This window comes from Seriola lalandi, unplaced genomic scaffold, assembly GCF_002814215.2.
Source record: "Seriola lalandi dorsalis isolate HSWRI2012SDOR001 ecotype SW California unplaced genomic scaffold, Sedor1 jcf7180002054464, whole genome shotgun sequence".
Classification (NCBI taxonomy): domain Eukaryota; kingdom Metazoa; phylum Chordata; class Actinopteri; order Carangiformes; family Carangidae; genus Seriola; species Seriola lalandi.
In genome coordinates, this window is record NW_019525017.1 from 1,015,689 (window position 1) to 1,028,474 (window position 12,786).

The 12,786-nt window shown below is 40.7% G+C and overlaps 1 protein-coding gene across 6 annotated transcripts in view; it reads left to right on the forward strand.

Moving 5' to 3' along the window:
- Nucleotides 1-12,786, forward strand: part of mpripa (myosin phosphatase Rho interacting protein a) — a 48,086-nt gene that overhangs the window by 13,063 nt on the left and 22,237 nt on the right. For all 6 annotated transcript variants that reach the window (XR_002761009.2, XR_015437565.1, XM_023411182.2 and 3 more), the window contains exons 4-5: nt 8,835-8,986; nt 10,764-10,848. Coding sequence is in view for 4 of the 6 variants with exons in the window: in XM_023411182.2 (XP_023266950.1) it covers nt 8,835-8,986; nt 10,764-10,848 (237 nt within the window). In the remaining 2 variants the exon portion in view is untranslated. The remainder of the gene's footprint in view (nt 1-8,834; nt 8,987-10,763; nt 10,849-12,786) is intronic.

The window sequence follows — 12,786 nt, forward strand, 5'->3', positions numbered from 1 at the left end:
ACACATTTCCAACTTTCCAACTACCCACACACATACACACACACACACACACACATGCACGCACACACACGTGTATAGAGGGGGGAGATATTTGTCATTTAAATTCAGATTTGGCTGCACAGTTCTTGAAACACAGAATAGCACTAAATGATGCTTCAGTCGCGCTCTGCTGTTACTCTGTTGTGTGGTTTTTAGGTTGTTGGGACGGGTGGCAGAGTTGATAAGTTACATCACTGCAGTAAGACGTCTCAGTTGGATGGAGTCCAGTTGTAGCCTGGCCTGAGACTGGCTGCTGCGTTGTGATGGGCTGCAGTAGCCACAGCTGCAGTCGAATGTCTTTCAGAGCTACAACAGGTGCAGGTGTATTGGATGACCTTTAACCTTTCACCTCAGCTTGGCGACCTGCCAATCCAACCACCTGTTAAGGGCACGGCTCTGCAGCCAAGATATTTTTAGTAAGAAAGAAAGAAAGTGCAGCCGTGGAGTTGGGTCTGGTTATGTTTAACATAAATACAATAGCAATGGTAAAAAAAACATGTCATTTCGTGACGTATTTAGAAAGACATATTTGATGTGCAGGTGGAAATGTCACACAGCAGAAGCACATGCTTACATTTCTGGGTAGGTCTGGCTTGAAAAATCCACATAAACTGCAACTTAAGTTTGTTGGCTTGTTGCTAATTGTTGTTGGGTGAGCCACTTGCCCTTTAATAACCCACTCCAGCTTCATCAGGACCTGGCCCAAAATTCCCATTTCCAGCAGCCATGGACTGGCCTATCTCCAGCCTCAGCACCTAATCAGCTTAGTGCGCTCTCCTCTGTGCTTTTTCTCAGCTTTAAAGTGAAAGCAGCAAAAATGTCCTCTCTACCTAAATAAACCACAGTCCTTTTTGAAATTTTAACTACCGAGTTGAAAAAAACAAACTTTGATTCTGGTCGTAAAAAGAAAAACAAAGCACTGCAATAAAATATCCATTACTTATAATCTCATAAATAAATACAGTGATGATGAAATGGGCAAGATATCCAGGAACTTTTGCAGATATCAGCAGAAAAATCAAAACTGAAAAACCATCTGACAGGCCGTCGTGTCTCTTCCACCCAGCAACAATATTGTGTTCAGCTAATACTTACACATGTTTGACAAGCAGATTATCTGAAAGATGCTAAATATTAGGATAACATCCTTTCAGTCGCAACTGATGGTTTATATTCTACGTTTTTCTACGGACATCACTGAACTTGGTGTTGATACTTTCTGACTAAATATTTTATGTTGAACTAATCATTAAATTCTCATGCACCATTGCTTATTCATATTCATAGTCTTGTTTAATTCTTGTTTGTCTGTTTTAACCATAATTTTGTTTATCAATTACTGTGTTATATTTGGAAAAGTCATTTTTTGGATGTTTGTGTTAAAACAACATATGATCCATTCAACAAGTAAAAGCGATTGATCGTTTATAAAACACGTATGCTCAACAAAGTAGGGAATCACAAAACAGTTTTATTTGGGGTATTGAATTGGTGTTTGTTTTTAATTTTGAATGATAACTTCTAGTACACATTAAGACATCTGGAAAATGATTTTGCCTGTTGAATCTTCTCTTAGCTTCTAAAGTTATCTGCTGTCCACAGTCTCTTCTGACCAGCAGGTTAACTGCTAACCAGCAGACCTGTGCCTGTAGGAAGCTGCTCTTCAACCCTGTGGAAAAACAGCTAGCTCCAAAACAGATATTAGCCGAGTTCCCAAAGGAACATTTTCCTATCCCTCCCCCATTTTCCCTTCCCCTCTGCCTGATGGACTAATATGCGTTGACTTAGTGAGGCTTTGGCAGATTTGCAGTCATTATCAAAGAAGTATTTGAAGTCTGACTGCAGGTCTTATGTAATTTCTTCCCAAAGTGTGGACGGAGTTGCAGAAACTAGCTTCTTGTTAATTGTGTGGCTGGAGTGAATGCTGTTTATGTGCCCCTTGTTTGACTGGAATAGTTTTCGTTGGGACCCTGTGACTTTACAATAGCCACAGCATATAATGGGTGCCTGTTCACCTTGGCCTACTTTCCAAAGTGCTGTGTCAGAGCACTGTATGGGACGCTGCAGTAATCCAGACACTGCTGTTTTGAGCCACCTTGTGATCTTAGAACAACTGTTTGTTTTTTGGGTTTTTTTTGGTTTTTTGGGGTTTTTTTTTTTTTTTTTTAGTTTAGACAGCAAGCTGATTGTAGAGCTGCAGCTGTAGGGTTTACTGCTCCACAAGTCAGTGAGAGAACATTAAAATGAACAACAGTTAATAGTGGTGTTGCAAATTAAAACCAGCACACTGTGCACAGCATCCAGTTGTGATCCTTATTGGCCTTGCAAGAGTGGCAGTTGCAATTAGGTTCTTTTGGTGCATGCTGTTAATGGCTGTTCTTTATTCAGAAGCTAATTGTGGCATTGGTGTGACATGCGTTTGTTCAATGAATGCCAAGCCACCTAAGGATTAAGATAAGCCATACCTTCCTGTCTCTGACGTCCACTATCCTGACAGAGGCGAGTGATAAAACCGCCCTTTCACCAGCTCACACTCTTATCTCAGGTGACTATGATGTTTCTCGTGTCACCTTATTTTTGTTGCACAGGAGATAGCGACGAATACACTCACTGTGCACTGGCAGTCATTATCACTGACTGTACAGTCTAGCATTGGAGTGTAAAGACTGAACTGATAAGCAGAGCAAGTAGACATAACAGAGATTTCATTCATCACAGATAGAAAAGAGTGGAGAAAATAAGAAGTAGAAGAAAGAGGTCTACACGTTTACACATAGTAATTGAACTGCGGAAAGGTCGATATTATTAGGCATTGACAAGTGTGCAGGGAAGAAAGAAGCAGCTTTGATGAATATTAGAGGGAGTTGGAGAGAAAAAGTTCCCAGGCTGGGAAACCACACACACTCACAATAACTCTGCTTAGACAGTCTGAACAGCCAGTGCAACATGACACAACTCGACTGTAGCACCTGTTTCTGCAGCCGGCCCATCTACTCTGTCACCACCCAGACACAGACTGACTGATTTCTCATAGTCTCCTTTCTCACAATTCATTATGAGGTCATTATTATTACAGACATTACTTTAACACTACTGTCAAAGCTTAAATTACAATGCTGTGTGTTTTTAGAGAAGTAAAAATATTTTCTAAAGAGAAGTGATTTAATTATCCACACAGGGACGTAATCAGTGCATCCTGTTGTCGGCTTGTCGCCACTGCGGGCAGCCAAAGGTCTCGCTCCAGTACGGCTGCATCCGATCGATCGATCCTAGCCTCCATTTGAAAAGAATTCTGCCATCCTAGCAGAGAAAATGCTCTTCATCCTCCAACTCTCCCTCCTCTTCCTCCTCCTCTGCATTTGTCGGCTGCTTGCCTCCTAACACAGCATTACACCACCCACATCCTCTCACTTGTCTCCATAAGAAGAGCGGTGCTGCTACCACCCACAGTGCTCTCTGAAATACCTCGTACAAATATGTGTGAAATGTGTTTGTCATTTTTTCTAACAGTGTTATGTTAATATGGTCATCCTGCAGTTTGCCTTTCACTGTAATGTTGTTGCTGTGTAACCGGGCTTAGAGCAGACGCCTATACTTTAGCATTCATTCGAACGCCTTGCATGCATACCACTGGGATGAGGTGTATTTGAAAATGCGTGCAGGACTGTACTTGGCCCTACAACAGAGATGTCAGATATCCACCATATGGCTTAGTCTGGTTTTTATAGAGCTATATGTTTGTCTAAAGTACAGGCAGGGGTTAAGGATGGTATTATAGCTAAGGCTAAGGTAAATATCACGTGTGATTGCACTGGCTTGAAGTTGTCTTGATATTGGGGTTAAATTACAGGTGCGTGAGGACTCTGGGACAGTGATGATTATAATCTTGTGCATGACCAATCTGTCAGCTCTAGTTCCTGGCCTGATTGCTATGTATATCTGTGTTTGTATGATTATTGTGGACTTCGTAAGGAGAGAGCGAGAACGACAGACCGTGTGTTTGATATTCCTCTGTACCAAGACTAGAGGTGACTCCATCCGTCTGGCACCTGAGGATATTTCCCTGCAGCTGGTTGTTGGCATACTCACTGGTATCAAATGTGTTTACCTCTGTTGTCCTAGGTTGCTAAGGAAAGATTTATTGCATAATTGTTGTTATCGGGAATGAGCAGAGGATGTTGGACCCTGAAAAGACCTGAGTCTAGGCCATGTTCATGAGTCAGGATGAAGCGGTGCCAGTTCATCAGTTTTCCTTTGGGCTTCAGTGTCTTTCATGACCTGGACACAGGGTGAAGAACTTGGAGACAATGCTTGAGGATCCTGCTGGTACATGCCTAAAAGAAAAGTGATGTAAGTTAACGAGTGAAGTCATAGCATGTGAATTTGTCACCACACAAGTTGGCAGACATACTGGCACCTAATACCAAGAAACAGATGTTTCTAATCAACTTACAGGTGTTCCTAACTAACTTGGCCATTGGGAAATATTTCCAGTGTCTTCATACTGATATAAAATGAATGAGAAATTAGATATATTGAAAAAGATGTTGCAATATGTTACTCATCACATTTGTTAAATGCCATTTCATTCCCTCATGCTCCTTTTTAAGTGAGTCAGTTTAACTGCACTCTTGCTTTCCATGACTAGAAATAAGTCTGTCAAACCCAAAAATGTTGATGGCAGAGGAAGAGAATTTGCTTCAGAACCAAAAATGAAAGTAGACCATCAGCCAGCTGCAAAAAGAAGCAAATATTTCTCCCACTGTGTCATAAGGGAGAATGGGATGTTTTGCTAAGCTGTGGAGAGGCCAAGAGTGAAGGAAGCCAAGGACGCAAAAGCATGCATGCATGCATGGAGCTTACTAATTACCATTTTCTAAACAGAGAGTTTGTTCCTAATGAGCACTGTTGTAATGCTACACAACATCTGGACAGAGATCACAAGACATATGAATTCTATATGCTAAACTATGCAGTGTCCACACATTGTAATGCAGTGTTGGATTTGAAAAGAACCATTTATTTGAAAGCATCTTGGCCATTATATTGTGAATGGTCTTCATCAGCTGCCTTTACCAGTTGCTGGCCTCCCTGAGTGGGTAAACTGGGAATAGTCTCTCCTCACTCCTTTGGCCAATTTGCAAAAGATCTGGGTAGATTTTTTTTATTTATTTTTTTATTGTATTTTAGAATTGAAAATCCCATAGAACTGTCTAGTGGTATTTATTTATTTATTTATTTACCTTTATTTATTCAGAATCCCAATGAGACAGAAATCTCATTTTCAATACGGACCTGAATGTAAAAACATAATGAAAACAATTCATGAACAGATAGTCCAAAAAGAATTAACAATACAATTTAAATAAAAAATACAAAATTATAAATTGTATGAAAGCTTTTACTTGTACAATACTCACAATACAATAAAACCTTGAAGTAAAACAAAATAATAAAAATGGAACATTAGTGTTCACGCAATTAAATATTTATGATGAATCAACAACTAATTAATAATTAATCATAAATACTCATATACATACATAAACATGTACCTAATACAGCGTTTGACAATATTTCAATTTAGTGTTTGCTCCTGCAGCATAATTATCCTTTAAGGAGAATTTTTTTATCATCTGAATGACGGCTAATGTTGCCTATCTGGCGGCTGCTTTCATAATATTTTTGCACATATGTATAATATAAATAAATATTGGTGCTGATATAAAATATCCCCTGCCCCAAACTGCTCCAGTCATCGCAGACTGCTGTGTAGAAATCAAATCTTTTTCTGAGCCATTTCTCCCCTTGAGACTCTGCTCAATGATTCCCATCGAGACAGTATTCATACTATTGTCTGAACAACTTCAGAGACGAGAATAAGTTTATGCTGGTTTCATAATTTCCATGCTCTGATCACAAAAGGACACTTGTTTGGGCCTCTTGTCTCTCAGTCATTTCCTTGTTGAGGGTTAAGGGGAGGAGTGGCTCTGTGGACTGTGGCGGCTGACAATCCCACATTGTGTGAACTGGTGCTGCTTCACAAAGGGCCCATTGTGGAGAGTGGCGGCCCGCGGAGAGGGGACTGGGTCTAGGCTAGGTGACAGAGAGGTGTAGGTTCGGGGGCCTGGGTCTGGGGGCTTGAGCAGCGGTGGCTGGCCCAAAGGAGGGGCGTGTATTGGTGCTCAGCTGACAACAGTGCGGGTTCAGGGAGGGTGTGCACATGTGACAGGAGTCCCGTGCAGCTTGCCACACAGCTCTAGCGCAAAACATATACTGTACTCCCACACAACCGCCACCTACTTCATATAAGCACTCAAATCTCCTCAGAGGTGAGCAGCTTTATGAAAATAGGTTTTTAATCAGAGCTTCTGTCAGTCTGATTTATTTTCTGTGTCCTAGAGAATCCGATGCTGTGATTATAAAACTGGTGGCTTAAGCTGCTTGTACAACTGTTCCCAGAATTTGAAATATTTTGCTGTTTATCCTCCTTTGACTCCAGCTCAAGGACAAACCGACATGTGTGGTGTACTCTCGATTTGTTTACACAGACAGATGGCCGTACAGTGCAAAGTCATAGTCCAACCCCCCCCCCCTTTTTTTTTTTAATGCTGCCCGACTGTCCCCCTGACCACCAGCTTGAGACTTCCTTCCTTCCGTGTCTCCAAACCACCTTCCTCTCTGCATGTCTGAGAGTGACAGGGCTCTCAGGTCAAGCTGACGCCAGTCTCTCTGTCCAGTCTGAAGTAGGCCTAGGCCCTCGCCCAGCTGTCCCAGGGTCTATTTGTCCGTCTGTCTGTCAAGCCCGGCTGTTGCCCTGGCCTCTCACCTCACTGTCAAGAGCCCTTCGGTGATGGACCATTTTAATGTCACAGGCATAAGAAGTTGAACCAAAACATAATGGCCAACTGAGTCGTCGTTTCGTGTTTTACCGTAGTACAAGAGAAGTTGTAAAGGTCGTACCAGATGCCTAGATGTTCAGGTCTCTGATTTTTCTCTCACTCTTAGCCTAGTTAGACCAACCTTGTTCCAACTCGCTGTGCCAAATTCTGACACTGCTCTCCTTTTACAATATAAACAGTAGTAAAAGAGTTGAGAATGAAAGTGACATTTAACAGTGACGAAGTAAACATGGCCTCTCATCTTCCCTCAGGGTGGGATTACCACAAACTGTTAACTATTGACTTCTCTCTCCACATTAAAGGACATCCATAGGCTTAAATTGCTCTGTTACTGACAGGCTATGGTTATGTTGCACAAATTGGGTCCTTGAGTTAGATTTATTTGGTCACTAGCTAACTTGAATGTGATACCTTTTAATTTTGTTTCCAGCTCTATCTCCTAATATATTCCGATTCACTGAGGGCTATAATTTATCATCTGTGGCTAACTGGTACTTATAGCTTGGAACCACTGTGGTTTCTTGCTGTCTATAATTCTGCCTGTATGTTTAGTGCAGTGAAGGTAGGACCCAAAGGTTGTTCAAACAGTTTCCCATGCCCAGTGTGGTGGGTAACGCAGTATTCATTTACTTCTTTTACCTGAACAAATTTAAGTCCCTCAGTCAACAGAAGACTATCAAGGCTTCTTGTGTTGCTCGAGTAAGTCATTTGGAGGTCAGACCAAGCAAGAGTCGGTTTTCTGATCTAGCAATATTTGTTATGGTAACGTGTTCAAATACTGCAAGTACTGTCTTTCTAAGAATGCATCTGTACAAGTGTTGTACTGACTAATGCACTCGACAGAGCTTAATTTTACAAAAACTGAAGGTCTACCACAACAGGTTCACTTGGAGTAATGCAGTGCAATGGGCTATAAATAGACTATCTTATCTGTTTCCATGTCGAGCTAGAATGTCTCCATTGATTGTAAATGAGTCGTGCCTACGTACAAAGCTGCTGTTTGCTTACATAAACCTGCATGTAAAACCGTAAGTCACTGTACACAAAGTAGTATTATTGTGAAAGCCCTGTGGTTACGTTATTTATGGCTGACAGATGGCATCCATGTCAGTGTGCATAGTTGAGTTTACACCTCACAGCTAGGCGGCATCAGACAGATTAAACTGAAAACCGTGTGGTGAACCCATGAACTTGCACGGTGTATAAATGGAACAGACAGTCCTGTTTCAGGCTCTTTCTCCTTGTGCACTATACGTCATGGCTGTGTAGAATGGGGCTGAACAACTGACATTGAGATCAACACTGGCTTTATTTACAGTGGAACTGATACAATGTGTTTAATCTGGAAATAAACAGTTTAGTTCATTTGAAGAATATTTTAAATTGGTGTCATTTTTAATGTCTAAATGAGGATACCGCCTTTTTTTTTTTTTTTTTTACATGAAATTAACCCACAGCTTCAACAGCTACAGAAAGTGCATCATTATAGACTTTAGCCTGGATTGAGTGGCGACTATTTACTAAATACAATAATGTCATGCTGAGCCGATCAGAGTTGTGAATAACTACCCAATGTCACTGTCTAAAATCAGCCTAATTACTAGCTATTGAGCTACTGAAGTAAAAAGCTGCATTCATGATTCAATTAAATAGTTATTTTTTTTTATAAGTGCTGCAGTATACCTCTAAAGAAACAAAAATATCACAGTGAGCCCTGACAGGAGCTTTTGCCCGTTCCCAGACTGTTAAATCAGTGTGTGGAGCTCCAAGCTTGGCATGAAAATTAATGTGGGGTGGGTGGACTGTGTGAGAAGACAGAAAGACCATGTGGAGAGATAAGTAGGCACGTCTGTTCACTTCCCCACTTAACACTTTCTCTGTTGTGTCCCACAGCCCAGCACTCTACCCCAGGGTACAATCAATATGAACCAGTGCTCTGACGTCATCGATGGGGAGACCAGGACAGGTCAGAAGAACTCGCTGTGCATCCTGACCTTTGAGAAAGAGCACTTCATACGGGCTGAATGTAAAGAAATCATCAACGGGTAAGACATTATAACCAGGAATGTGAAATGTTAATGGAGGAATTACACACAGACAGCTTGCCATTATGTCCCAACATATGTAGAATAACTGTGGCCTGCAGTACGGTTTGTGTTGCTCTCTCTTTTGGGCTGAGTGGGTCGGGATGACAGGGACTTGGACAAGGGAGCAACTGCTATGGCAGCCAAATCTGCTCTGCCCCCTGCTGTCTCTTTTGGGCGGTGCTTTTCAGAGGCTTGTAATCCACACTGCAGTGACAGTGCACATTCTTGAACTGTTCCCTCTCCCTGCCCCTCAAGTCTTCTCCCTGTGTTCACAAACCCTCGTATGCCTGGACACAGATCACAAAACAGGATCTGTATATAGTTATTTCATAATATAGTTTTCTCCAGCGTCTTCTACTCCACTGCTGCACATTCAGAGTGTGTTTTTGCACTGCTCTCCATCTCTGGCTGTAGCATACATATTATGGCTATTCTTAGGGAACAGTGACTCACAGCACCCACTCTCCATTATGCTACCTGCTCTATCACTGTACACCTCCCACTCTCCCATCATCTGTCTCCCATGTGTTGGTTCTGGGCCATCATGCAATGGTTGTCATTAACTGACAGTGGTGTAACAACTAGCACTTTTTAAAGCATATCTTCATTATTTTTCCTGGCTATGTTAAGCTCTTTACAAAGTGTCTTCTGACTCATGATGTCACAGTATGGAAACTGTGCTCATTCATTTATAACTGCGTCACATTTTTTTTTTATTGATGACACCAAAGACTTTCACTCATTACAAAGTGGATGGAGTAAGAAATATTAACAATATTACCAATAAAAGAGGCAGGATTTTTTTTATTGGATAATGTTTTATATTTTACAATCACATGAGGATTAGTGTTAATTTTGACAACTGTTTTCAGAATCTATTAATTAGTTGCTGAGATGAGTACATGTGAGTTTGGTTATATTTGTCACCATCATCATTTTTATTTTTAGTCAGTTTTCAGTACACTAAAACCGGACACATGAGTCACAGTTAACCATGAACAGTTTAGTCTAGGTTTAGTCAACAAAAAAAACATCTGTTTATTTTAGTATCAGCTGATTAAAGACTCTGGGAACTTTATTCTAGTTTTAGACCAAGATGAACAATTAGCATTTTAGTCAAACTTTATCAAACTGCTTCCAGGTGCAAATTCATCCCAATGATTTTGATTGATGAACTACACACAGAATGTTGCCATATGGGGAAGTAGAACGATGGTGCTACAGTAGAACATGTTGGCACAGCAACATTAAGAAAAGGTAGAAAAGCTAAATGTGTGGGAGTATTATCTGTGCTGTGTTTTTAAGCACAATGCTTAATTAAATCCACTTTAATATTGCTATTTAGATAATGGTGTCCTCATGAAATCTTTCTTTTTGTAATGCCCATTGTTAATGTTCACAAAGAGAAAATCAAAGCATAAATTATCCAGGAGAATCAAATATAACCATACCAAGCTTTAAATTATTTGTGTTGCCAATTAGTGGATTAGACAGTGACTAAAGATTATCTTTCAGAGCATTGTTTCCCAGAGTAGAGAGAAGTATTGATTTATCTTTTTGTTGCTGGTAGTAGTTTTAGGTCATTTAAATGCTTGTCCTGGCAATTATAACTGTTTATTTTTTGCTGACGAGAACTTTAGCCTCAGTCATACATTGATCTGCCAGCGGCGCGGGGTTTGTATAGTCTGTATTTAGTGTTCCAAGAACAATATTTTGACTGTTTCACTATTTGTAGGTGGCAGGAGGCACTGACTGTGTACCCCAGGACCAACAAGCAGAACCAGAAGAAGAAACGCAAGGTTGATCCACCCACTCACCAGGTAATGCACCTATTCACACTGTCCATGGTGAAGTGCTTTTATCTCACTCACACTGAACAAAGTGAGAGAAGTAAGCAACCAAATCCAGATGATCAGAGATCAGACTGATGTTTTTTGCTGCAGCCAGTTTTTTTCTGGTATGGACTGGCTCTTGAATGCTGAGTAGCAAACTTGAATCAGAGGACTCTTGTGCATGGATGTATAGCAGATAACAAGGAGAGGATGATGCTAGAATACAGATGAACAGCATGTTGAGATTATTCGGCTGAGGAGATCAAATAAAATCGGTCAAATTGGTACCGGGTGCAGCACCAATTTGATGTAACTCTTGCTCAGTATCTGAGTTTGTTTGACATCATCTGCATTAACAGAAGGATTTCCAAATGACAGATAATGAGCATTTTTGGCTCCCAGTATGATTTCATGGTCCCACTTTGAGGGTGGTTATGACTTTCAGCACTGTTTGCGATAAGGTGAACATTATAAACAATCCACATGTGAGTTTGGTCATTGCTACAACAAAGAAAGAATAAATAATATATTTGAGGACGTCATGTGCCATGGAAGTATGCAGTATGGAGGCGTTTCATTCCAGTTAAACTACACCAGCTGTTTTCCCCTCAGAGATGAGATGTATTGTTTCTCTGTCTGTAACATGCTCAACAGATTATGCAATCCATATTTGCATTCTTGAGTCACAAGAAGTGGCAGTCTTGATAGATGAACAGACTGCATGCCACATACTCGTCTAAATTAATTTCAGTGGCTATAAAAGAATCACAGTGGTAATATTTGATTGGATTGTATTATGGGTGTTGTGAATTACCAGTTTTACATATTGTCAGGTATTTTTCCAGTACTTGCTTCGTGTTTCTAACAGTGCAGCTGTGGTGTTTTAGAAGCAGAACAGACTACCATCTTTGAACATACTGTATATACAGTATCACCTGTTTAGTTGGCAGCAAACATCAGTGAGTTATCAGAATAATCATGACCAACAATTGATGCAAATGATGACAGCTGCCTGCTAAAGTAACGCTCAACAGAAACTTCCAGCGATGTGACCATGATCCTCACGCTTATTCATTTGCTGCTGCGCTCTGTTTCAGTGTTACGTCCAGCAGCTGCAGTCGCACCTACCAGGCCTTTGCTGCCTGGATGATCATTAACCTTGTGTGTCTGGTCAGAACAGTTTTTTTTTTTTTTTTTTTAAGCTGACGCTCTGTGTAAAACAAGTCAGATTCAAAACTTCCCACACTCCCACACCAGCCCTGAACCCTAAAAACGGAAGTATCACAGATTTTAATTAACATCACCAATGTGCCCTGTGACAGTGTGCGAGTGTATGATCATGCAGCAGCCCGAAATGCTTAATGAGGAAAGAGAAAATACTTGATGAAATCACGTCACCTGGAGCAGAGATATTCCTATTGTAAAACGGTCAAAACAAATCAGCAATGATCATACCTTCATTAAAGATTTTGTCTATCCATTTTAAGACCTCATCTCTGTACCCTGTTTTTAACTGACCTGTTTTTCAACTCAAAATGTCCTGCAAACATTTTCACACCGTGACAGCCTCAGCCCTCGCAGACTACAAGAAGAAGCAGCATGTTTAAGTCTGCAAGTCTCTAGAAAGACGTACTTTAGGACTTGGCCACTCAATCAGAATGACTGAAGAAAGGATGAGAAAACCAGATCAAATTATATTAAGTATAGTCACACAAAGCTGAGCCGTTACATTCAGGTTAGCACTGTCTTTTCATGTGACATCTGTCTGACACACGGTGCCCATAGAAAATAAATATGCAGTTTTTAATGTCAGTGTAAGATTGCATGTGCTGCAGTCAGATTCCTCCCTCGTTGGTAGAAAAAAAGCAGGACCATGTAAAGCTTTGTTATCATTATAATGGTTTTAATGACAAGGTGGAATATAGG